Genomic DNA, 27,565 nt, shown 5'->3' with positions numbered 1-27,565 from the left:
GGGTTGGTCATTTGTGTAGAGGTTGAACAGAGTTGGAGCTAGAACTGAGCCTTGTGGGAGTCTGTTTGTCTGTCTTCTCCATTAGTCGTGTTCTGTGCAAGGTGAACTCAATACACTCGAAGCCATTTTCGATGAAGGTGGTTAAGGCCAGTACTTGTTCTCCTGTGCTGAGCTCCTTGCGGAAACCTGCCTGATCCACCCAAAGAATTTCCTCTACTCCTGGAGAGATACGTTGTAGTATTAGGTGTTTCAGGATTTTGTAGGGAACTCTGAGTAGGGAGATTGGGCGGTAGCTGGCAGGTAGTTTGTGGTCTTTTCCAGGTTTTAAGATGGCATTAACTTTTGCTGTCCGCCATTTCTTTGGGATCAAGTTCGTATTTATGATCTTGGTATAGAATTGTGTCAGCCAGGTTAGGGCTCTGGAGAGATGTTATCATATCCTGCTGCCTTTCCACATTTCAGGCCCTGCAGGACTTTCTCCAGTTCAGCAACCTCAAAAGGTTCAGGGTTTCTATGGTATCTGAGCGCTTTCTTTAGCTCAGTTGTAACTGCTCTTCTGGTGGGTTTGTCTTGGGTTGCTTTTGCAATAGTCAGTAGGTGGGATGCAACTTGGTTGGGTGTGACAGATGCTCAGTTTTGGCTGGGGGGTTTCTCTGCAGCTCCTAGACGGCGGATGAGGCTCCAACATTTCCTGCTGAAGTTCAGGTTATTGAAGGGTTATTAGGGGTTATTAAGGGTCAGGGTTATGAAGGGTTATTAGGGGTTATTAAGGGTCAGGGTTATGAAGTGTTATTAAGGGTCAGGGTTATCAAGGGTTATTAGGGCTTATTAAGGGTCAGGGTTATGAAGGGTTATTAGGGTTTATTAAGGGTTATTAAGGGTCGGGGTACTTAAGGGTTATTAGGGGTTATTAAGGGTTATTAAGGATTATTAAGGGTCGGGGTAATTAAAGGTAATTAAAGGTTATTAAGTGTCTAACAACAAAGTAATTGGTGTTCTAAAGTATAAATCATTTTCTCAATTTAAAACACCATCAAACACAAGAAGAATTGATAAGAAACAACAGAACAATGTTAATAAATCAATATTGCAAATATGTTAAATGGCAAATTTCCACCTGGTAGTATGTTTACACATAGACTAAGTACATAATGACTGTAGTATACAGTGTATGCAGCTGCTGTTCAATAAAATAGAGCAGCGGTCTGGGGCCCACATCCGGCACACTGCATCTATACAAAGGGTTTATCGTTTCCAGTGTATAATGGTCTCCCATATATACTACAATATATTGACATATATATATATATATATATATATATATATATATATATATAATATGTAATATGATTATACTGTATATAAGACAGACAGACCGACCGACAGACAATCCATTGCGGCCTGTCTGCTGTGCTTCCATCTAGTGGTATTCAGGATGCAGTTCTACGGGGTCACTTTGGACCCTTAGTTTTATTACAATTTATTACTATTCACATCCATTTATTCAAATTTCATTGATTACTTTATATGAACTATGTATAAGTGTTTGTTAGTATTTCACAGAATAGTAGTATCGGAGTCCATCAAAGTATATATTTATAAGATAAGATAAGATAAACCTTTATTAGTTCCACACCGGGGGAAATGACATTGCTCCAGCAGCAAAAAGGTGGACCGCAGGTAATAGAGCATATCAAGGTACACACTATAAACAATATAAAATATATAGAAAAAAAAAAAAGAAACAAAAAAAACACCATAAATAGGAACCAGAGTACTGAGTGGTAGTATGTTTACAGTTTTATTTATCGTATGAACTAATGCTGTTTAACACACATTCCAAAGCATCATGGCACAGAAGGATAAAAAGCATCAAATAAAAATATAAATGACGGTAAAAAGGCATTGCTGCAGATTTAGGATGAGAGACTCACAACCATTGGTTCTTATCCAACCAACCCTGGTTGGTTGGACCCCTGGCTGGTGCTGGAGGAGCTGGGGGTCCTGGGGGTCCTGGAGGTCCTTGGGGGCCCTGAAGTCCTGGGGGTCCTGGAGGTCCTTGGGGGTCCTGAAGTCCTGGGGGTCCTGGAGGTCCTGGGGGTCCTGGAGGTCCTTGGGGGTCCTGAAGTCCTGGGGGTCCTGGAGGTCCTGGGGGTCCTGGAGGTCCTTGGGGGGACGTGGTGTTGAGGTTTGACCAAACAGAACGCTGTCATGATGTCACTTCCTGTTTTTCAGCCACGCCTCACAAACAGGAAGCAGATGTTGACAGGATGTTGTAAACCCTCTGTCGCCCTCTAGTGACGCTCCTCCGCGCTGCGACCTCTGACCCCCGAGTCCCCGCCCCTCTGCAGACCCCGGAGCTCAGTGCGTCCAGAGCCCAGACCTCCGCTGCTCCGTGCGGGGTGACACAGCGAAGCCCCGCGGTGAGGAACCAGCTGCGTCCGTGCTCTTCTCTGTTCTCTGCCCGTGTTTCCCAGCGCACCTCCCGGTCATACAGCCTCGCTACGGTCGCTCCGGCGGATCCTCCCCAACACGGTGACGGAGCAGCGGCAACATGGCGAGCGCCTCGTACCACATCTCCAACCTGCTGGAGAAGATGACTTCCAGCGACAAGGACTTCAGGTAAAAAGCTTTCCCGGGCTCTGGGGCATCGGTCCCCCGGACCTCCAGTGTGCTGGGAAAGAGCCCGCGGAGAACAGCGGAGCTTTAGCCGGTTCGCTCCCCGCCAGCTGCAGGGACGGAGGCCTAGACTGCCGTGCTAGGCTAGGCTAGGCTAGGCTAGGCACTAACTTCCACCTGTTTGAGCAGCGGCTAATGCTAATAATATAATGCTAACAACATGATGGTGGTGTTACAGTGCAGTAAAATAATGTTATTAATATAATAACACAACAATAATAATAATAATAATCCAGTGATGACGTTATGCTCATAACATAGTGCTAACAGTTGGATAATGTTCTCGGGTCGGAATCACTTGCGTTAACTCATCCACAAGCTGCATAGAAACGTGGCTTTTATTCATATATTTATATATATATGTGTGTTTGTGTGTGTGTGTATGTATGTATGTATGTATGTATGTATATGAAAATGTGTGTGTGTGTGTGTGTGTGTGTGTGTGTGTATAAAATATATGTGTGTGCGTCTACATATACAATATACATGTACATATATATTATATATATATATATATATATATATATATATGTATATGTATGAGTGTATATACGTTTTTTTCTTTTGTAGCAGAAGGTAAACACATTTCATGGTGGTGATGCTTCTTCTGCAGAAAAAATTTATGTTTAATTAATAAAATAAATCTTTTAAAGATGCGAACAGAGTAATCCACAACAACATCAATGCATGGGTATAAAAGGCCGTCTAACTATTATGGCAGCCTGTCTATCTGTTGCCTGCTTACTTGTCTGTCTGTCCTTGGATTATTTGGCCATCCACTTCCACTAGGTGCTGTGTCGCTGGGACACAAGGACATGCCGTGCACACGCCACACGTGTCATATTAATAAACTTTGAATAAAGTGGAAGCCAGCGGGGGGCGGGGCTTCAGGGCTTTGTGAGTGAGTCACAAAGAGCGTCTTTAACCGCTGAATGACTTGAAGCCACAGTTTGATCTTCATGTAGAACACAGGATTGAACTGACATTCTGTTCAACTGTGACATGAACATGTCTGAGGCGCTCCGACGTTCTACTAGTCTCGATAAGAGTCCATTTGTCTGCAGGCTAGCTGTGTTGTACTAAAGTACAAGTACAAATACCTCAATGGAATAAGTACTTGAGTGATGGAGAACATACCGTATTGAAGTTTCTACTGAGGTCGAAGTGTAGCAGTACTTGCTATTAAATGCACTTAAAGTATTACAATTAAGAGTCCACAGTACTTCATGAAGTACAACTTAAAGTACATGCATTTTCTACACAAAAATAATACTTGTGATATGAGAATTGGGGAGGGGTACATTTGTTCCCTTTGTTTTTTGTTTTTTTTCCCAGAGCAACAACTCCTATGTATTTACACTGAGAAGAGAATTCAGATTGTATTTCATTTCAAGAATTTTGGGGATAAAATAATCAAATGATACAACAACTGAAATAAATCACTAATTGTGCAGCTTACGGGTTTGAACAAAGAAGGACTTCCTGGATGATGAAGGACAAGAAGAGAGGGAGGACTTCCTGGATGATGGAGGACAAGAAGAGAGGGAGGACTTCCTGGATGATGGAGGACAAGAAGAGAGGGAGGACTTCCCGAAGGATGGAGGACTTGACTCCATCACATCCCAAAGGTTGTCTGTTGTGATCCAGTGACTGGGAAGGAAACTGAACAACACTCAACTCATCGTCTCATCGTTGAGACGACTGTTGCTTAGTGACACCACCACCCACACCATGACACCACCAGCACCACCTGGACTGTTGACACAGGTCCGGTCCATGCATTCATGCTGTCGGCACCAAATTTTACCCTACATCAGTGTGTCTCAAGCAGAGATGGAGGTTGATCAGACCAGGCTACGTCAGTGACTCTCAGCAGAGATGGAGGTTGATCAGACCAGGCTATGTCGGTCCAGTTTTGGGAGCCTGTGCCCAGTGCAGTCTCAGCTTCCTGTTTGTATTATAAAGAGCGGTCATCTTAGTGACGTAGCCTTTCTGTCAGCTCCAACCGGTCTGAGTGTTCTTCGTTGACCTCCATCATCAACAAGGTGTTTCCTCCACAGAACCGCTGACATCACATTGTTTCCTGTTCTAATGGTTCATGTGAACATTACCTGTATCTGCAGGATGTGACTCCTACATCTACACCTACCCTGTATCTGCAGTATGTGAAACATTATACAGATGCCACATGATTGGCTGATTAGATAACTGCACAAATACGTAGGTGTACCTTGGTGATGTCCCGTCTCGACTACTGCAACGGCCTCTTAACAGGCTTGCCGGCCTGTGCGGTGAAGCCACTTCAGATGATACAGAATGCGGCGGCGCGACTGGTGTTCAACCAGCCAAAGAAGGCACACGTTACTCCACTGCTCATCGAGCTCCACTGGTTACCTGTAGCCGCTTGGTCACCTGTAGCCGCCCGCCTCAAGTTCAAGTCTCTTATGCTGGCCTACAGAGTGACTGCTGGGAATGCTCCCGCCTACTTAAATGCTCTTGTAAGAGCACATGTTGCCCCCCGGATGCTGCGCTCGTCAAATGAGCGTAGCCTGGCTCTGCCGGCCATACAGCCACGGCAATCCAGGCTATTCTCATTTGTAGTTCCACGTTGGTGGAACGAGCTGCCAAAAATGACCAGAGCAGGGACCTCCCTCTCTGTCTTTAAGAAGCACTTGAAGACCCAGCTCTTCAGTGAGTACCTCCTGTCCTAACCTACAATTACTTAGCCCTACCTAGCAGTATTTATTGTTACACTAATGTTGTTGTTACATTAATCTCTGTCGCAATGTAGCTTGAATGTTATTCTCCCTTGTAAGTCGCTTTGGATAAAAGCGTCTGCTAAATGACTAAATGTAAATGTACAGGTGTTCCTAGTAATGTGCTCACTGAGTGTAGATACACACACATACATACACACCACTAGGGTTGTGCGGTACACCAGGACCAAAAAAGTACAGAGGTACCATAAACATAAAATGGTACAATACCAGCATTTTTTCAAATTCTATACTTGATATTTATATTTACAAAAGGGGCATTATATAAGTCACATAAATAGCCACAGTCTTTGGCCTCCACTGTGAAATAAGTCAACCTCTCCACTTATACCGCCGTATAAAGCTGTGGTTGTACCGATGTATAAAGGTGCGGTTGTACCGGTGTATAAAGGTGCGGTTGTGCGGCCGTGGAAAGGTGCGGTTGTGCCGTCGTATAATCCTCTAACGTGTTGTGACAAGAAACCAGACAGAGTGTGATCCTAATGTTTCTACCTGTCTCATTTTCTCCCGCCCTCTCTTTCTCTCCCTCTGTCTGCGTCCACCTGTCGGTCTGTCTCTCTGCCAGGTTCATGGCCACCAATGACCTGATGTCTGAGCTGCAGAAAGATTCTATCAAGTTGGACGATGACAGTGAGAGGAAGGTGTGTGCCACTGTTCAGTGTGTCAGGAACCTTGTGTTTGGCTACTGAGTTGAATATGAACGTAAACAATGATTTACAACATGGTGGTGTTTCCAGGTGGTGAAGATGATTCTCAAACTGTTGGAAGACAAAAACGGAGAAGTCCAAAACCTGGCAGTGAAATGGTAACACACACATACACACTGTAACAGACACACTAACACACACAGTGTAACACACACACACACTGTAACACACGCACACTGTAACACACTAACGCACACACACACTAACGCACATGCACTGTAACATGCACACTGTCGCGCGCACTATAACACACTAACGCGCGCACTGTAAGGCACACACTGTAACACGCGCACTGTAACACACACTAACACACTGTAACACACACACTAACACACACTGTAACACGCTCACTGTAACACGCACTGTAACACAGTAACACACTGTAACGCTCACTGTAACATGCTCACTGTAACACGCTGCCTGTAACACGCACTGTAACACACACACTAACACACTGTAACACGCTCACTGTAACACACTCACTGTAACACACACACTAACACACTGTAACACGCTCACTGTAACACACACACTAACACACTGTAGCACACACTGTAACACGTTCATTGTAACACGCACACTAACACACTGCAAAATGCTCACTGTAACACGCTTACTGTTACACACTAACACACCGTAACTCACACACACACTGTAACTCACACTAACACAATGTAACGTGGGGATGGTAGCTCAGGCGGTAGAGCTGGTGGTCTAGTGATCTAAAGGTTGCTGGTTGGATCCCAGGCTCCTCCTGCTAGCATGCTGTAGTGTCCTTGAGCAAGACACCTAACCCCTAATTGCTCCTGATGGCTGCGTCCGTCGGTGTTTGAACAATTGTAAGTGGCTTTGGACAAAAGCGTCTGCTAAATGAAATGTAATGTAAAAATGTAATGTAACACACACTTTAACACACACTAACACACACTGTAACACACACACTGTAACACACTGTAAAACACACACTGTAATACACACTGTAATACACATACTAACACAATGTAACACACACTGTATAACACACACACTGTAACACACACACTGTAATACACACTCTCCCTCCCCCTGTCTCTGTCTCCCTCCCCCTGTCTCTGTCTTCCTCCCCCCGGTCTTGCTCCCTCCCCCCTGTCACTCCTCCCCCAGCCTGGGTCCCCTGGTGTCCAAGGTGAAGGAGTACCAGGTGGAGACCATCGTGGACACTCTGTGCACCAACATGTTGTCAGACAAGGAGCAGCTGAGAGACATCTCCTCCATCGGCCTCAAGACAGTGATAGGAGAGCTGCCCCCTGCCTCTAGTGGTCAGCACCGCTACTACAACTGTGTGTGTGTGTGTGTGTGTGTGTGTGTGTGTGTGTGTGTGTGTGTGTGTGTGTGTGTGTGTGTGTGTGTGTGTGTGTGTGTGTGTGTGTGTGTGTGTGTGTCCGTCCCCGTCCCACCACAGCAAAACACGCCATCTCGTGCATTTCTAAAATGGCCAGGAGCAGCCAAATAAGTTGGAAAAAACCCTTTCTTCGAGGAAAATTTGATTTTTCCAGATTTGTGTTCTTTTGTGTTTTTTTTTTTTTTTTTTTTTTTTTATCTCAACGTATTTTCAAAACCGAGTTTGATTTATAAATCATAGAAAAGTGTTATACGGAGTTAAATGTTCCCGTTAGATGAGGTGGGGAAACACAGTTCACTTACCGACGCTGAACAGTGCATATCCATGGTTTGCTTTAAAGTGAGTGTCCAGGTGAAGATCATTCCTCCATATTCCATGTGATATGATAGAGTGATTTTGATAGAGTTCAACCTTTAAATATTACATGTTTTATACACACACAGAGACAGCGTTGTGGAGGGGGCGTGTCACTGACGTTACCGTCACTTCCGTAAACAAGATGAGGCTCCGGTTTCACTTGTCTGTGAAAACTTTGGTTGATTAGGAGAAGAAGGTGGAGGAAGATCTCAATCATGTCGCAGAACTTAATCTGACCAGTGCAATAGATCCAAGTCAGTTCAAGCAGCGCGTACTGGACTTCATTTTCCACCATGAGTCAGTTCTCCCACAGCGACGCTGAAAGTGATATTACTCCAGACTTGGAGAACATTTCAAACAGCAGATTTCAACCCGAATGTGACGATGAAACAGAATATTTTCAAGAACCACCGGAAAATGAATTCCACGTTTATAAAACATGTTTCTTCTTACTGTTAAATAAAAGCTTTTTTCAAAACAAAAATACGTTCAACGTTCCCTCAAAACACAAGAACAAAGCAGTGATTGGCCCATTCAGCAGGATTAAGTAGCCATGAGGCTTTGTTTGTCCTCCAACCAGTTGCATTGTGGGAGCTGAATGAAGCTGGTGTGGGTCAAACTTTGAAGGCGATTATCTCAGAAACATGGTTTGCCAAATCCTTGTCATTAACAAGTTATAGCTTTAAAATATTTGCTTGATTTGCACAAGTGACACCTTGTTTGGAAGCTCTGATTCTCCACTTTCAAATGATGCTGAAAGAAATAAATCTCAAAAGCCACCAAATGACCTAAAGTACGTGGTGGGCGAATGACATGCTGCAGTCTGCCCTTGTCCTTGGTGGTGATGGAGGAGGTGAGAACGGACTCAGTGATGGAGGTGTAGAAGGGCACCATCATCGTCTCTGGCAGGTTGAACTTCCTCAGCTGCCGCAGGAAGTACGTCCTCTGCTGGGCTTACTTGACGATGGAGATATTCAGCTCCCACTTAAAGTCCTGGGGGATGATGGTTCCCAGGAAGCGACAGGACTCCACAGAGTCGACTGGGGAGTCACACAGGGTGATGGGGGTGATGGGGCAGCGTTCTTCCTGAAGTCCACAACCATCTCCACTGTCTTTACTTAAACTGCTGAATGGGCCAATCACGAACAGCTCAACAACACAACTAATTTTGTTTTTATAGAAGCTTTTATTTAACACTAAGAATATACATGTTTTATAAATGTGGAATTATTTTGGAGTTTGAAAGTACAGGCAACACAAGAAAATGTAGAGCCTATCAATATTATGAGTCTCAGAATATCTGAAATCTGAAAATCTGTCACCAACCTCAACGGACTTCATCACGTCATCAACTTCTTCCGTTGTAACAACAACAGTCGTATCGTCGGTCTCCTCCGGTGGTTCTTGAAAATATTCCATTAAGGTTGAAATCCGCTGTTTGAAATGTTCTCCAAGTAATAGTAATATCACATTCCGCAGCGCTGTCGTTCTCCGAGGCGCTTACGGAGATCTGACTATCATCGCGGAAAATGAAGTCCAGTACACGCTGCTAACACTGACTTGGATATATCGCACTGATCAGATTAAGGCCCGAGATATGATTCAGAGCTTCCTCCACCCGCTTCACCTAATCCATAACGATACGGAGAAGAAAGTTTTCACAGACAAGTGAGACGGAAACACCCCTGTTCTGCGCTTTAACCGGCTGTTTACGTTTACGGAAGTGACGTAGGTGCGTGATGCAAAGGGTTTTTCTTTTCGCCGTTTCACAGCAGTGTGTGTACGATTTAAAGGTTGAACTCTATCAAAACGGTTCCACATTGAAACCTCACATCACATGGAATCTGGAGGAATGATCTTCACCTGGACGCTCGCTTTAAAGGAAACCATCGATCGTCGTTGTTCAGCGTTGTTTAGCGTCTCGGTAAGGGAACTGCGTTTCCCCGTGTCATCTAACGGGAATATTTAGTAACTCCACGGTTAAACATTTTTCTACTATTTGTAAATCAAACTCTGTTTTGAAAATACGTTTAGAGATTAAAAAAAAACACAAAGGAACTCGAATCTAGAAAAACTCCTTTTCCTCCAAGAAAGGGTTTTTCAACTTATTTGGCTGCTCCTGGCCATTTTAGAAATGTGCGAGATGGCGTGTTTTGCTGTAGTGGGACACATTTACACAGAACCCTGCCTCTAGTGGTCAGTACCGGTGCTACACCAATATAATTCTACGGTGGGAGAGCTACCCCTTGCCACTGCTTAAAGATTGCCCTAACCAGTGTGTATTACTGTGTAGTACTGAGTACTACCATCAGGCTCGCTGCTGGCAGCCAGTGTGTATTACTGTATACTACCATCAGGTTCAGGCTCAATGCTGGCAGCCAGTGTGCATTACTGTGTACTACTGTGTACTACCTTCAGGCTCGGTGCTGGCATCCAGTCTGTATTACTGTGTAGTACTGTGTACTACCTTCAGGCTCGGTGCTGGCATCTAGTGTGTATTACTGTGTACTACCTTCAGGCTTGTTGTTAGCATCCAGTGTATATTACTGTGTGCTACCTTCAGGCTCGTTGCTGGCATCCAGTGTGTAATACTGTGTACTACTGTGTTCTACCTTTAGGCTTGTTGTTGGCATCCAGTGTATATTACTGTGTGCTACCTTCAGGCTCGTTGCTGGCATCCAGTGTGTATTACTGTGTACTACCTTCAGGCTCGGCGCTGGCAGCCAGTGTGTGTAAGAAGATCACTGGTCGTCTGACCAGTGCAATTGCTAAACAGGAAGACGTGTCCGTGCAGCTGGAGGCGCTGGACATCATGGCCGACATGCTCTGCAGGTACCTGTCTCACTGTCTGCCCGTCTCACTGCCTACTGGTTAGTTTGTTAGGTTAACTAACCGGTTACTTGAAGTCGTCAGACACTTACTATTTTACCAGTCAAGAATTAGAGCAGGGGGTGCTGGTTTGCCCAGAAGACTAACTATTTTCTGGGGGGGTAGTCCAGCAGACTAACTAGTTGCTGGGTGGGTAGTCTAGCAGACAAACTAGTTGCTAGGTGGGTAGTCCAGCAGACAAACTAGTTGCTGGGTTGGTAGTCTAGGAGACAAACTAGTTGCTGGGTGGGTAGTCCAGCAGACTAACTGGTTGCTGTGTGGGTACTCTATCAAACTTACTATTGCTGGGTGAGTAGTCAAGCAGACTCATTTGTTGCTGGGTGGGTAGTCTAGCAAACAAACTAGTTGCTGGGTGGGTAGTCTGGCAGACTAACTAGTTGCTGGGTGGGTAGTCTAGCAAACTTACTAGTTGCTGGGTGAGTTGTCAAGCAGACTAATTTGTTGCTGGGTGGGTAGTGCAGCAGACTAACTAGTTGCTGGGTGGGCAGTCTAGCAGAATAACTAGTTGCTTTGTGGGTAGTCAGCAGACTAACTAGTTGGGCTCTCCTTCAGACAGGGGGGTCTCCTGGTGAACTTCCATCCCTCCATCCTCAGCTGCCTGCTCCCTCAACTCACCTCGCCCAGACTGGCTGTCCGCAAGGTGACCTTTTGACCTCACCTTTATCAAACAAACACCCCCAGTGTTCATTTTAAAATCAGTCAGTAAAACAGATAATCTAATCACTTATTTACTATAAAATATATAGACTGTGTTGATATATTATAATGTAATAATCATATGATATAACAATTTATAATCTAATAATCCTTATTAGTTATTTAGTATTTTCTCAAGATGGAATCCAATAATCAAATTGCTATCTCCTCTGATAATGAAATCTATAACGCACTCAGTGTGCACTTTATTAGGTACACCTGTATAATCCTGCATAATACAATAAGATTCCAATACTTTGGCCATTGTGGCGCCGCCCCTTGCGGTTGCCTGTGCAAACGCTCCACGTCGATTACGCACATTTGAGTATTTTATCACTGTCTCATCGGCAGTGATCTCCTACGACCGCAATGCACTCATGGATATAAAAATTTCCCTCGATGAACAACTTTGGGACTTTTTATCCACGGATTCAGAGTGGCCGCCGGAGATTTTACGCGCCAACGCTACCAACCAGGAAAACAACAACAACAACAACTGAGTGGCTGTTCCACAGGTGGGCCCACGGAGGAAACACCGTGGTAAACGAGGCGGTACCGACTCTGCACTATCGGACTTGTATGTTGTGTTGTGTGGACTTCAGAACAAACATCCCAATGCGGCTGTGTTGGTGGCTGGGGACAAGGCGAACCTTAAAAAAAGTTCTGCCTAATTTGGATCCACACATCACTTGTGCCACCAGGGGGAGAGAACTTTGGACCACTGCTACACACCGTACAAGAACGGATACAAGACCGTCTCGCTCCCTGCTTTCAGGAAGTCAGATCATACGGCCATCTCGTCACTTCCTGTTAACAAGCCGTGCATCGTACATTGAACGGTGGTGACGAGGGACGTAAATCAGTGGTCGGACCAATCAGAGGCCGTGCTTCAGGACGCTCTGACTGACGTAGACTGGGACTTGTTCCAATCAAGTTCCAGTGATGTCAGCAAGTTTACGGAAGTAGCTGTGAGTTTCATAGCCACGTCAGCAGACATCATCGTTCCCCCGGTGAAAGTTTCCGGATATTTCGAACCAGAAACCGTGGGTCGATAAATCCATCCGCGGTGCTCTGAATGCTCACACGGCCGCTTACAACGAGGGTCTTGTAACTGGCAACATGGGCAACTACAAAGCGGTGTCATACAAACTGAGGAGGGTGGTGAAGAATGCCAAACGGACATACAGGGACACAGTGGAGCTACAGATGGAGAGATGGGACACCAGACACTTGTTTCAGGGGCTGCAGACTATTACGAACTACAAGAGTAGCTCCTCCCCAGCCACGAGTGTGGATGCCTCCCTTGCCAATGAACTGAACTCTTTTTATGTGCGGTTTGAGTCTGGCAACAGCACCGCTAACTCGCCGGCTGATTGGAGTTACACCACTGGGGATGAGTGTGCACTCTGTGTCTGAGAATGACGTCAGGAGGGCTCTGATGCGTGTGAACACCAGGAAAGCTGCGGGCCCAGATGGCATATCTGGACGAGTACTGAAGACCTGTGCTAACCAGCTATTCCCGGTGCTCACTAGGATATTCAACGCATCCCTGACCGAGTCGGTGGTACCGTCCAAGAGGTCCACCGTCATCCCTGTCCCGAAGATCTGCCTGCTTGAATGAAGACTGTCCGGTGGCCCTCACCTCAGTGTTCATGAAGTGCTTCGAGAGGCTGATTAATTATATCTGCGCCTCCCTCCCCCGCACCATTGACCCGCTGCAGTTGGCGTACCGGCCGAACAGATCCACAGATGACGCGGTCTCCCAGATACTGCACACCATGCTCACGCACCTGGATGGCCGGAAGGGGGCCTATCTGAGATTGCTGTTCATTGACTATAGTTCAGCTTTCAATACCATATCCCCACCAGACTGGCTGTCAAGCTGCGGGAGCTAGGACTGAGTACTCCGCTGTTTGCTTGGATGCTGGACTTCCTCACAGCCCAGCCCAGGGTTGCGTCCTCAGCCCCCTACTGTACTCCCTGTACACACATCATTGTGTGGCCAGGTCCAGCTCCAACACCATCAAGTTTGCAGACAACAAGGACAGGCAAATAATTAAGTTAGCTATTGTGTTCAGTTTGGTACATAATCTCCGGGTGCGTTGCAATGACATTTCACTCCATATATGTATGATTGTATGTTTATCTATGTGACAAATAAACCTCTTGAGCGAGCAGCTCAGCCAAAAATGTAGCTTTATGTTCCTATAATGTTGAGGGTTTTTTACGGTGCCAGTTCATTCATTGATATGTTTCCTCGTGGAGGTTATAGTGAAATTCAGTGATATGTTTCCTCGTGGAGGTCATAGTTAAATTCAGTGTTATGTTTCATCATGGAGGTCATAGTTGGTGCTGGTGTTGTACTGAGCTGCGTTGTCCAGGTACTCCTCAGGACCAGGTCATTAAGCAAATTGGTCTATAAGCGAGGACCCGTGTTATTTCACGGTCAGGGGGTGTGGCTGGTATATATAGTGTATATAGTGTTATTTCATGGTAAGGGGGCGTGCCGATTGCGAACGTTAGTGTAGTGAATACTGACAGACTGTGGAAACAAGACAGACTGGGAACGGAGATGAAATGTATACAATGTATAAAGTGTATATATGGTATATGAAGGGTGATACGCGATAAGATGCTTGACGTTGAGCCGCCGCAATATTGTATTGGTACAATACAATACAGGTACAATACAGACTGGTCAGAGAGTTGGTCGAAAGTCTGAACGCTGTACGTGTACTGTAAGTGTACTGATATTCTGTCCCCCTCATGCATGTCAATAGGGAGGACAAAAAATTTGAAACCTGAATATAATGTAGTTCAGTACAACACCACATTTAGCTATGGCCTACTGTATGTCATAAACCTATCATTGAATTAACACATTACTGACTATGTCAACAAAAAAAGAGCATTGTAAACTTAAAAAGATAAAAGTAGAATTCATGGCAGAGCTGGTGTATTGGATTGTACAGGTGTACCTAATGAAGTGTGCACTTCGTGTGTATAAAATGCAGACACCTCACTCTGGAATTAGTGTCACAGAATCACTCTGCACCCCCTAGAAGCCTGGAACTACATTTAAAGAAGTAACTTGTTGAGTATACTGACAACGGGTTTGTGCCCCGCTTAATTGAGCTGTGTCCTCGTGTATCCCCCAGAGGACCATCATGGCGCTGGGCCACCTGGTGATGTCCTGTGGGAACCTGGTGTTCGTGGAGCTGGTGGAGCATTTGCTGTCGGAGCTGGGACGCAATGATAACATGTCCACCACCAGGACCTACATCCAGGCCACGGCCGCCATCAGCCGTCAGGCAGGCCACCGCATCGGTACGTGCACACCCGCACACACACTGCACTCACATTAGCATCCTGGTCCTACTGGTGAAACCCTGCATACTGTGCTTCCAGGCGAGTACCTGGAGAAGATCATCCCCCTGGTGGTCAAGTTCTGTAACGTGGATGACGACGAGCTGCGAGAGTACTGCATCCAGGCCTTTGAGTCCTTCATCAGGAGGTACACACAGTACTAATTCACAATAATACACAGAGTACTGCTTCCAGGCCTTCATCAGGAGGTACACACAGTACTGTGTATTTAGTAGTTGTGCCTTCACACAGCATACTCCTTCCAGGCCTTCACCAAGAGGTAAACACAGTACTAATACACATAGTATACACATGGTACTGCATCCAGGCCTTCATCAGGAGGTACACACAGTGCTAATACACAGAGTACTGCATCCAGTCTTTGGAGTCTTCATCAGGAGGTACAGTGTTGTCATAGTGATTGTCCCCTTGAATACTGTTGCTAGGTGCCCTAAGGAGGTGTACCCCCACGTTTCCACGGTGATCTCCCTGTGCCTGCGCTACTTGACCTATGACCCCAACTACAACTACGACGACGAAGACGAGGATGACAACGCTATGGACGCAGAGCAGAACGATGAAGACTACCAAGGTACCATGCTCACCACGCCTGTCAGCATGTCAGTTAGTTCTTACTTCATATGTAGGTGGGTGTTTTCAGCATAATGATAAAGGAAGTGATGTCATCTCTCCTAACAGGAAGTGATGTCATCTCTCCTAACAGGAAGTGATGTCATCTCTCCTAACAGGAAGTGATGTCATCTCTCCTAACAGGAAGTGATGTCATCTCTCTCAACAGGAAGTGATGATGAGTACAGCGACGATGACGACATGAGCTGGAAGGTGCGTCGGGCGTCTGCAAAGTGTTTGGACGCTGTCGTCTCCAGTCGCCACGAGATGCTGCCGGAGTTCTACCGCTCCGTTTCCCCGGCGCTGGTCTCTCGCTTCAAGGTGTGGTCATCTTCACATCTTCTTCACCTCCTCTTCATCTCCCCTTTACCATTAGCGGAAACGTCGGACGGTGGAGCAAACTATTCCACGTAGATCAGAAACCCTCGAATGTAAAAACACTAATTGAAATGGGTCTAGAAATGTAAACGTTATAATGCATTTTATCCAGAAAAGGTTTCTTTACGGTATCGCCCGTTCTAATATGGCGGCTAATAAACAGGCCGAAGCAGTCAATGTGCTGTCTGTGTATATAGCTGCTTTCACACATGCACTCCAGACTAAATGTGCAGATAATGTTCATGCCTGATTATCTGGACGTTGTCCGGAGTTACCTTTTGACCCCTATCAAAATATATTATATACCGGATATTGTCCGTGTCAGACACATTTACACCACCTCGAAATACTCAGTTCGGTTTAGACGAGGGGCGGGGCCTGGCTAGAGCGTGCAGGAGGCGGGACATGACATGCGACATTGAAGAGTTTTACAGCACACAAGATGGCGGAAAGAGGCCACAGATTTATCAGTAGTTGGCCTTTTTTTGGCATTGATTCTCCATGTATTTGGACATATCCGCAATATAAACGAGAGTGGAAAGGAATAATAAAGAAAGCAGAAAAGAGTAGGAAGCAGCTATGCTTCCTACCATGTGGTGAAAGTAGCTTATGTCTATGATTGCTCAATAAAAATACATCAAATTCAACTAAAATTGTGACAATTCAATGAAGCATTTAAGTGAACAAGCTTCTTTCTTCGCTTATTTCCAAATTGTGTTGATCATTTTCCCAGAGCACTCTGAGCGGTCCCAAAGACATGCGGTGGTTTTTGCGACAGCAGCACAAAAGTTGTCTATTGCTCCTTTGAAGAACAGGGTCATGGGTCATTGGGGAACAATTGAGAAAGTGACAGCGATGCAGAACTGTTGTTTGAAAGATTTTCCCTTCCAAGTAGAGCATGATGATTAACTTTTACCATGATGTGTATGGGGGCACACTACCCAAACAAATTCTCATAGCTTAAGAGCTATTGTTAGCACTGGTTTCTGCTTGAGTAAGTGCGAAAATATTGAAGATTTGATGGTGTGCAAAGCTGTGGGAGGATTGAAATGTTAGTCACAATGGCCACTCCATTTACAGAAACCTCTTGAGCCAAGTCAAGAAAACTGGATTCATGTGAAAACACTACAGTCCTTCCACAAAGTAATAGCCTGCGAGTAGAGACAGACACAGGCTTTGATGTATTTTATGTCCATGTAAATGGAAAACTATGAGAGGAGTAGTGCAGCAAACCTTTGTGAAATAATACTAATAATAATAATGTGATGTAGTATAACAGGAAGTGAGCTTCCTCACCCGTACACTTCACCATGAACAGGAAAACTGTCAAAATATCATTAGCTGGACGGAGGACAAGTCACTGATATGTAGGGTAACATCTCACAGAACGGTAGTATTGTATGTATGATACCAAGTGCATTAATATATGTGTATGTATGATATAAAGTGTTTATCCCCATGTACTCCAGGAGCGGGAGGAGAACGTAAAGGCTGACGTATTCCACGCCTTCCTGTCGCTGCTGAAACAAACCAAACCTTCAGCCAACTGGAACGACCCCGACGCCATGGAGCAGGAGGAGACGCCCCTGAGCCTGCTGCAGAGCCAGGTACTACAGTACTAATACTCTACTGCAGATCTAGGTACTACTGCACCACTGCAGAGCCAGGAACTACAGTACTACTGCAGAGCCAGCTACTACTGCACAACTGCAGAGCCACGAACAACAATACTACCGCACTACTGCAGAGCCACATACTACAGTACTACTGCACTACTGCAGAGTCAGGTACTACTGCACTTCTGCAGAGCCAAGTACTACTGCACTATTGCAGAGCCAGATACTACAGGACTACTGCACTGCTGCAGAGCCAGATACTACTGCAGAGCCAGGTACTACAGTACTACTCCACTATTGCAGAGCAAGGTACTACAGTACTACTGCAGAGCCAGGTACTACTACAGAGCCAGGTACTACAGTACTACTGCAGAGCCAGGTACTACTACAGAGCCAGGTACTACAGTACTACTACAGACCCAGGTACTACTGCAGAGCCAAGTACTTCTGCACTACTACTGTAGTACTACAGAGCCAGGTACTGCACAGTACTAATAAGGATCATCACTTAACCACTAACCACCTGTCTCTCTATCCACCTGTCTGTCTCTCAGGTTCCAATGATAGTGAGGGCTCTGCATCGACAGCTGAAGGAGAAAAGTGTGAAAACACGACAGTGTTGCTTCAACCTCCTGACGGAGCTAGTGACAGTTCTACCAGGAGCAGTAGTACTACAAGTGCCACTACTCATACCAGGTACTACCACAAGAGCCTGTATTCATACTAGGTACTACCACAAGTAGCACTATTCATACCGGGTACTACCACAAGTTTCACTATACCAGGTACAAACTGTACTACCAGGAGCAGTAGGCCTAAAAGGTCCAAAGTTATGACCCAAATGTCTAGCTTGAGAGTAGGGTGTTTCGATAGCTGAGACCTCCATTAGACCACCTTACCTCCATCAGCCACCACACCTCCATTGGACCATCGCATCTCCTCCAGACCTTCATCAGACCTTTCTTCTCTCTCTCCTGCAGGAATCATCTTCTCCCTAAACGACAGGTCCAGCAGCTCCAACCTGAAGATCGATGCCCTGTCCTGCCTACAGGTGGTGCTGCTGCACCACCCAGCCCAGACCTTCCACCCCCACGTCTCCGCCCTGGTGCCACCCGTGGTGGCCTGCGTGGGAGACCCCTTCTACAAGATCACCTCCGAGGCTCTGCTGGTCACCCAGCAGCTGGTCAAGGTAGGCCCTCCACCACCACCACCACCCAACAGGGAATAGCATCCCCAACCAGGGAATACAACCCCCAATCCCGGTGGTGACGGTGTTGCACCTCCCTCACCTAATGGTTCCTCCTCCCTCCCTTCCCAGGTGATCAGGCCTCTGGACGGCCAATCAGACAACTCGGATGGCTTTGACCCCGCCCCCTACGTCCAGGACGTGTTCAGCTGCACTGTGCGGCGCCTCAAGGCGGCCGACATCGACCAGGAAGTGAAGGAGCGCGCTATTTCCTGTATGGGCCAGATCATCTGTAACCTAGGTAACCAGTAAGCAACCGCTAGGCTGACTTCCTGTTAGCCACAGTTAGACGGAAATACTGTGGTCATCAGGGGACGTGCCTTGTGGCAATGAGATCAGGGAAGTCCTTATATGGACAAAGATGGCGTATGGTAGTTGATCCTCTGGTTTCCTAGGTGACCACCTGCCAAACGAGCTTCCTGGAACATTGCTGATCTTCTTAGAACGCCTGAAGAACGAGATCACCAGACTGACTACTGTCAAAGGTAAGCTCCGCCCACGGATGAAGCTCCGCCTGTTAACTACAGCATGTTAGTGACATGGTAGCGGCTTGTAAGGATCTCTCTGTTATTGTAAGACTAGCCATTGTCTGATTGTCTGGTTGCCGTGGCAGCGCTGACACTGATCGCCGGCTCCAGGCTGAACATCGATCTGGGGCCCGTCCTGCCGGAGGCTGTCCCCATCCTGGCGTCGTTCCTGCGGAAGAACCAGAGGGCGCTTAAGCTGTGCACGCTAGCAGCTCTGGACATTCTGCTACGCAACTACAGGTAGTACTACTACTTGATATATATACAGTATGTACCACAGTTTATTGCAGGTACTATGCATGTACTGCAGTGTGTTTACCGTATTGTCATTGCTTCAGCTCGGCGGTGACCCCCTCCATGGTGGACGCTGTCCTGGCTGAGCTTCCCGCCCTGATCTCGGAGAGCGACATGCACGTGTCACAGGTGGCACTGAGTTTTCTGTCCACGCTGGCCCGCACCCACCCGTCGTCCTTGGCCCCACTGGCAGGAGGATCCATCCTCAGCCAGCTCATCGTCCTGGTTCGATCTCCACTGCTGCAGGGCGGGGCGCTGGCTGCTATGCTGGACTTCTACCAGGTAGCTGGTTCCATGTCTATGTAGTCAAGGTCTACACGGTAGAAGGTAGAGTGTTGTTTTCTTTCAAAGTTTAAATCTTATTTAGATAATGATGGGTTTATCTCTGTTGCTCGCTGTGTGCAGGCCCTTGTGGGGACCGGGAGCCCTGGGTTGGGCTACATGGACCTGCTGCGCATGCTGACGGGGCCGGTCTACGCCCAGAGCTCAGCTCTCAGCCACAAACAGGCGTACTGCTCCATCGCCAAGTGTGTAGCTGCCCTCACCACTGCCTGTCCCTCTGAAGGACCCGCCGTAGTGGGCCAGTTCATCCAGGTGCCCTATCTGTTAATTGCACCACCTTACTGTTGCAGCAATATACACGGTCTGACCAGTTTGACCGCCTTCTCCCGCAGGATGTAAAGAACAGCAGGTCCACGGACTCGATCCGGCTGCTGGCCCTGCTGGCTCTGGGGGAGGTGGGCCACCACGTGGACCTGAGCGGTCAGCCAGAGCTGCAGACCGTCATCCTGGAAGCCTTCTGCTCCCCCAGCGAGGAGGTGCCTGTTTGACCTCCAGCCTTTATGTCTGGTTTCCTATCTGAACACCTGGTTGTCTGGCTGACTATCTATCTCGCCTCCACCTGTCTCTCTCTCAGGTGAAGTCAGCAGCCTCCTATGCCCTGGGAAGCATCGCGGTGGGGAACCTTCCGGAGTATCTTCCCTTCGTCCTGCAGGAGATCTCCTCTCAACCCAAACGCCAGTACCTGCTGTTGCACTCTCTCAAGGAGATCATAGGTGAGACGGGTGGGTGGAGAGACACATCTCTGACGCCCTACGTGGAGCGTATTATTATGAATATATATATTATTCTATATGATGTAGGCTCCTCCAGTGTGAGTGGTCTGAAGCCCTACGTGGAGCCTATGAATTTGTATATATTATTCTATACGATTTAGTCGTATAGAATAATACATGTATTCTTTGGAGCAGATCTCAATGGGCATGTTGGCGAAGGGATCAGAGACATAGGTGACGAGAAGGTGAAGGGTAGGTATGGTGTCAAGGAGAGGAATATGGAAGGACAGATGGTGGTGGATTTCGCCAAATGGATGGAATTGGCTGTTGTGAATACGTATTTCAACAAGAGGGAGGAACACAGGGTGACATTCCAGAGTGGAGGACAGTGAACACAGGTGGACTACATCTTATGCAGGAGGTGCAATCTGAAAGAGATTAGTGACTGCAAAGTGGTCGGAGGGGAGTGTGTTGCAAGGCAGCATGGGATGGTGGTCTGTAGGATGACTCTGGAGGCCAAGAAGAGGAAGAGAGTGAAAGAAGAGCCAAAGATAAAATGGAGGAAATTGAAAAAGGAGGAATATTGCATGCAATTTAGGGAAGAGGTAAGGCAGGCAATCAGTTGGAATGAACAGTTACCAGATGACTGGGAAACAACTGCTGAAGTGGTGCGGGAGACGGCCAAGAAGGTACTCGGTGTATCATGCGGGAAGAGGAAGGAAGGCAAGGACTCTTTGTGGTGGAATGAGGAAGTACAGGAGAGCGGAGAGCATAGAGCAGAAGAGGTTGGCAAAGAAGAAATGGGATAGTCAGAGAGATGAAGAAAGTAGACAGGAGTGTACAAGCTGATGCGGCACGAGGCGAAGAGAGAAGTGACAAAGGAAAAGGCGTACAATGAGTTGTATGAGAGGTTGGACAGTATGGAAGGAGAAAAGGACTTGTACCGATTGGCAAGACAAAGGGACCAAGCTGGGAAGGAAAAGCTGAGAATGCAAGGAGTGGAGGTGGAGAAGGCGGATGAGTTCAAGTACTTGGTGTCGACCATCCAAAGCACCTGAGCGTGCGGGAGAGAGGTGGAGAAGACAGTACAGGCAGGGAGGAGTGGGTGGAGAAGAGTGTCCAGAGTGATGTGTGACAGAAGGGTTCCAGCCAGAGTGAAGGGGAAGGTGTACAGGACGGTAGTGAGAGCAGCCATGTTGTACAGTTTAGAGGCGGTGGCACTGACAAAAAGGCAGGTGGATGAAGTGGAGGTGGCAGAGTTGAGGATGTGGAGGTTTTCATTGGGAGGGACAAGGATGGACAGGATTAAGAATGAGGACATTAGAGGGACAGCTCAGGTTGGACAGTTTGGTGGAAATGTGAGAGAGGCCAGATTGAGATGGTTTGGACATGTGTGGAGGAGAGATGAGTTACATTGGGAGAAGGAAGCTGAGGGTGGAGCTGCCAGGCAAGAGGGAAAGAGGAAGTCAAAGAGAAGCTTTATGGAGGTGCTGAGGGAGGACATGCAGGCGGGTGGTGTCAGGGAGGAAGATGCGCAGAACACAAGGTGTTGGAGGCAGATGATTTACTGTGGCCACTAACGGGAACAGCTCAGAAATGAAGATTCTATACGATGTAGGCTCCTCCACTGTGAGCGGTCTGAAGCCTGACCTGGAGCGTATAATTTAAGGGTGGAGGCCAAGCTCCCGGTGCTCCACCTCCCAAAGCTGCTCTACCGGATTGACATGTGGAGGGTGGAGGCCATTGGAGTACAGTCAACTCATTGTCATGTTGAAGAAACCACTTTGAGATGCTTTGAGCTTTGTGACGTGCTGCATTATCCTGCTGGAAGTAGCATCACAAGATGCTGCACTGTGCTCATTATGGGATGGACATGCTCAGCAACAATACTCAGCTACGCTGTGGCCTTTAAACCATGCACACTTGCTACTTAGGGCCCAAAGTGTGCCAAGAAAATATCCAACACACCATTACACCACCAGCACCACCCTGAACCCTTGATACCAGGCAGGATGGAGCCATGCTTTCATGTTGTTTACACCACATTCTGACCCGACCATCTGAAGGTGGCAGCTGAAATGGAGACTCATCAGACCAGGCAACGTGTTTACAATCTTCTATTCCTCCATTGTTGGTGCCTGAGTTTCCTGTTGTGAGCTGACAGGAGCAGCACCGGGTGTGGTCTTCTGCTGCTGCAGCTCATCTGCTTCAAGGTTCCACGTGTTGTGCCTTATAGATGCAAACCTTGGTTGTAACCGGTGCTTATTTGAGTGACTGTTTCCTTTCTATCGTCTGGAACCAGTCTGCCCATTCTCCTCTGACCTCTGACCTCAACCGGGCATTTCGTCCACACAACTGCCGCTCACTGGATATTTTCTCTTTTTGGGACCGTTCTCTGTAAACCCTGGAGGTGGTTGTGCGTGAAAATCCCAGTAGGTCAGCAGTTTCTGAAATACTCAGACCAGCCTCTCTGGCACCAACAACCATGCCACGTTCAAAGTCACTTAAATCCCCTTTCTTCTCCGTTCTGATGCTGGGTTTGAACTTCAGCAAGTCATCCTGACCACGTCTACATGCCTCCATGCAATGAGCTGCTGCCATGTGATTGGCTCATTAGCTATTTGTGTTCACAAGCAATTGAACAGGTGTAACAACTAAAGTGACCGGTGAGTTGTGTATATTATTCTATACGATGTAGGCTCCTCCAGTGTCAGCGGTTTGAAGCCCTACGTGGAGGCCGTGTGGTCCCTTCTACTGACGCACTGTGAGTGTCCAGAGGAAGGAACCAGGAACGTGGTGGCAGAGTGTCTGGGAAGACTGACGCTGATCGACCCCGAGAGCCTGCTGCCACGCCTGCACTCCTACCTGCTGTCCGGTAACACCTTTATGAGTCACAACTTTATGAGTCATAACATTATAAGTACAACTTTATTAGAAACACCTTCATTACGACAAACTTTGTTACAAACAACTTTATGAATATCAACTTTAGTCACAACTTCATACTCAGTCTGTACTTGTTTTGTCACAACTTTATTATTCACAGCTTGAATAGTAATAACCTAATTCGTCACAACCTTATTAGCAAGCTTCGTGGCTTCTGGCCTGCTGTGGACCTCAGAAGGAAGCTCCCACTTCCTGATGTGGGATCTTCCTTCTGACCTCATGGTCACACGACAAACAGGTGAAGTCCTTTGACGTGTGTGTGTGTGTGTGTGTGTGTGTGTGTGTGTGTGTGTGTGTGTGTGTGTGTGTGTGTGTGTGTGTGTGTGTGTGTGTGTGTGTGTGTGTGTGTGTGTGTGTGTGTGTGTGTGTGTGTGTGTGTAGGATCATCCTACGCCAGGAGCTCCGTAGTCACCGCCGTGAAGTTTACCATCTCCGACCAACCCCAGGCAATAGACCCCCTGCTGAAGAACTCCATAGGTACTGCTACACTACTACATAGACCCCCTGCTGAAGAACTCCATAGGTACTACTACATAGACCCCCTGCTGAAGAGCTCCATAGGTACTGCTACATAGACCCCCTGCTGAAGAACTCCATAGGTTCTACTACATAGACCCCCTGCTGAAGAGCTCCATAGGTACTGCTACATAGACCCCCTGCTGAAGAACTCCATAGTTAGTACTACGCTACTGCTACACTACTACTACTACGACACTACTACATAGGCCCCCTGCTGAAGAACTCCAAAGGTACTACTACTACACTGCTACATAGACCCCCTGCTAAAGAACTCCATAGGTACTACTAGACTACTACTACTACTACTACACGACTACATAAACCCCCTGCTGAAGAACTCCATAGGTACTACTACACTGCTATAGAGACCCCTGCTAAAGACCTCCATTGGTACTACTAGGCTACTACTACACTGCTACTACTAAGTAGACCCCCTGCTGAAGATCTCCATTGATACTACTACATAGACCCCCTGCTGAAGAACTCCACAGGTACTACCACAAAGGTAACCCTAACCTAGATGCCCTGCTAATGAACTTCATAGGTACGACTGCATCACTCTAAAGACCCCCTGCTGAAGAACTCCATAGGTACTACTACACTGCTACATAGACCCCCTGCTGAAGAGTAGTAATGAGTAGTCGTAGCTATAGAGCCACTACTACTCTGCTACATATTCCCCCTGCTGAAGAACTTTATAGGGAGTACTACACACTACATATTCACCCCCCCCCCCCAGGTGACTTCCTGAAGACCCTGGAAGATCCAGACCTGAACGTGCGTCGCGTTGCCTTGGTAACGTTCAACTCTGCAGCCCATAATAAGCCCAGTCTGATCCGCGAGCTGCTGGACTCGATCCTGCCCAAGCTGTACCACGAGACCAAGGTCCGCAAGGAGCTGATCCGAGAGGTACTAGTAGACACAGTACTGCAGTACTACACACTGGTTGCAAGCTACCCTCCCAGAGCCCTTAAGGCTCCTTGTCTGGCTCCTTATCCCATCTCTAGTACTCCTCCCTCTCTGCAACTCCTCCCTCTATGCCGTCCACCTCTGTAAGCTCTGCCCCCTCTCTGTGCTCCAGGTGGAGATGGGTCCCTTCAAGCACACGGTGGACGACGGCCTTGATCTGAGGAAAGCAGCGTTTGAGTGCATGTACACGCTCCTGGACAGCTGCCTGGAGCGGCTGGATATCTTCACCTTCCTCAACCACGTGGAGGACGGCCTCAAGGACCACTACGACATCAAGGTACACACCAAGACCACTACCTCGTCAAAGTACACACCAAGACCCCTACCAGGTCAAGGTACACACCAAGAGCACTACCACGTCAAGGTACTCACCAAGACCACTACCACGTCAAGGTACACACCAAGACCACTACTACGTCAAGGTACACACTAAAACCATGTCTAAGTACACTCCAAGAGCACTACCACATCAAGGTACACACCAAGACCACTACGCGTCAAGGTACACACTAAAACCATGTCTAAGTACACGCCCAAGACCACTACCATGTCAAGGTACGCACCAAGACCACTACCATGTCATGGCACACACCAAGACCACTCTCACGTCAAGGTACACACCAAGACCACTCTCACGTCAAGGTACACACCAAGACCACTACCAGGTCAAGGTATACACCAGACCACTACCATGTCAAGGTACACACCAAGACCACTACCATGTCAAGGTACACACCCAGACCACGCTATCCACACACTAACATCACGCTAACCCTTCTGCCTGACATCTTCCTCAACCACGGGGAGGACACATGTGTACTGTGTGTTCTTCTAAAATACTGTGTACTGTGTGTTCTTCTAAAATACTGTGTGCTGTGTGTTCTCCTAAAATACTGTGTACTGTGTTCTTCCTACACACTATGTACTGTGTGTACTCCAGATGCTGACCTTCCTGATGCTGGCCAGACTTTCCTCCTTGTGTCCGAGCGCCGTCCTGCAGAGACTGGACCGACTGGTGGAGCCTCTGAGGGCCACATGTACTACCAAGGTACTAGTACACACATAGCACTACACATATAGTACTACACACCCAGGCTGGGCTGACTGTTGGAGCCTCTGGAGGGTACGCGTACTACCTAGGTACTAGTACACACATAGTAGTACATACATAGCACTACACACCCAGGACCGACTTGTGGAGCCACACCACCAAGGTAGGATGACTCCTCCCGCCTCCCTATAACTCCTCCCACCTACAGAGTGATAGTGGTGCCTCCTGCTGGACAACCTGGTGACAGCTTCTGAGGCATATCGTATGTGTGTACTGAGTGCTGTGTGTACAATGTGCAAAGTACGACGTGTACTGAGTACTGCATGTGCTGCTGTCCCCAGGTGAAGGCCAACTCGGTGAAGCAGGAATTCGAGAAGCAGGACGAGCTGAAGCGCTCCGCCATGCGGGCAGTGGTGGCGCTACTGTCCATCCCTGAGGCCGAGAAGTCGCCGCTCATGTCCGACTTCCAGACACAGATCTGCTCCAACCAGGAGCTGGCGGCCATCTTTGATTCCATCCAGAGGGACTCCGGCTCGGCCAGCATGGAGTCCATGGACACCAGCTAGAAGGGGAGGCGAGGGGGAGCCGGCACGGAGTCCGTAGACACTACGCCTTGTTCTCAGCTCTGCCTCCTCCCAGCGAGCCGCATTGTTCCCATGATGCATTGCACTTCAGAGTCCCGGGCTCAGATAAAAAAAAAAAAAAAAAGGACAAAAAGACGACGAGCAGAACAACATCAAAAGAATCTTAATAAATCCACGAGAATTTTTTTTTTTTTTTTTTTTTTTTTTTTTTTGGGGTGGCGGCTGGGAAGCCCCTCCCCCTTCCCTCAGAGCGGCCCCCTGATTGGCTGATCCCACTCCAGGTTCCGCTTCCAGTTTTCTTTGTTTTTTCTTCCATGTTTTTCTAATTCCAGGAGGTTCTGACGGCACCAGAGACTGAGGTTCAAACCGACCAATAGGAGATGGGGCGGGGCTTAACAGCTTGTGGACCAATGGGCCCAATCGAGTCCTAGTTCCTCCCCTCCTTTCCTCACAGAAGAAAGGATGAGAGGGATGGAGGAAGAGAGGACTGGTCCCATCTGTCCAGACCAGAGCAGTGGAGCACTGAGCAAACTGGACCAGACTGGACTGAACCAGACCAGACTAAACTAGGCCAAACTAGACCAGACTAGATGAAACCGGACTAGACTAGACCAGACCAGACAAAACCAGACCGGACTAGATAAAACCCGACCAGATTAGACTACACTGGACCAGACTAAACTGGACCAGACAGGACTAGACAGGACTGGACTGATCCAGACTACACTAAACCGGACCAGATTAAACCCCACCAGACCGGACTAGACTAGACCAGACCAGACCGGACCGGACTGGACTATGGTCCAACTGATGGAGGTTTAGTTTGTTTGGTGTCAGTTGTTCTGGTCTGTTCTTAAATCTCCCAATGAATAAAAAAAAAAGTTCATTTCTGCCTGAA

General features: G+C 47.4%; 1 protein-coding gene across 1 annotated transcript; it reads left to right on the top strand.

Annotated features, from left to right (window-relative positions):
* Positions 1 to 2,404: 2,404 nt before the first annotated feature.
* Positions 2,405 to 27,565, top strand: cand1 (cullin-associated and neddylation-dissociated 1). Its single transcript, XM_080022052.1, has 26 exons — positions 2,405 to 2,622; positions 6,022 to 6,097; positions 6,194 to 6,261; positions 7,307 to 7,461; positions 10,610 to 10,733; positions 11,343 to 11,430; positions 14,645 to 14,813; positions 14,895 to 15,000; positions 15,299 to 15,444; positions 15,652 to 15,803; positions 17,330 to 17,467; positions 18,031 to 18,172; positions 18,457 to 18,665; positions 18,795 to 18,963; positions 19,118 to 19,207; positions 19,336 to 19,489; positions 19,588 to 19,825; positions 19,949 to 20,137; positions 20,218 to 20,361; positions 20,460 to 20,598; positions 23,297 to 23,473; positions 23,926 to 24,021; positions 24,803 to 24,972; positions 25,145 to 25,309; positions 25,973 to 26,080; positions 26,425 to 27,565. Exons 1-26 carry the CDS (start codon positions 2,555 to 2,557, stop codon positions 26,647 to 26,649), a joined length of 3,705 nt encoding a protein of 1,234 aa, XP_079878178.1. The 5' UTR covers positions 2,405 to 2,554; the 3' UTR covers positions 26,650 to 27,565.

This window comes from Zeus faber (assembly GCF_960531495.2).
Source record: "Zeus faber genome assembly, chromosome: 21".
Lineage (NCBI taxonomy): Eukaryota > Metazoa > Chordata > Actinopteri > Zeiformes > Zeidae > Zeus > Zeus faber.
The sequence above is the reverse complement of the archived record's forward strand: the minus strand, read 5'-3'. Positions and strand labels throughout refer to the sequence as shown.

Bases quoted from the DNA above. Each gene is read 5' to 3' on its own strand.
- cand1 (XM_080022052.1), top strand. From the start codon at position 2,555: ATGGCGAGCGCCTCGTACCACATCTCCAACCTGCTGGAGAAGATGACT. The intron at 2,623-6,021 runs GTAAAAAGCTTT...TCTCTCTGCCAG, and splicing joins TCCAGCGACAAGGACTTCAG to GTTCATGGCCACCAATGACC. The intron at 6,262-7,306 runs GTAACACACACA...CTCCTCCCCCAG, and splicing joins CAAAACCTGGCAGTGAAATG to CCTGGGTCCCCTGGTGTCCA.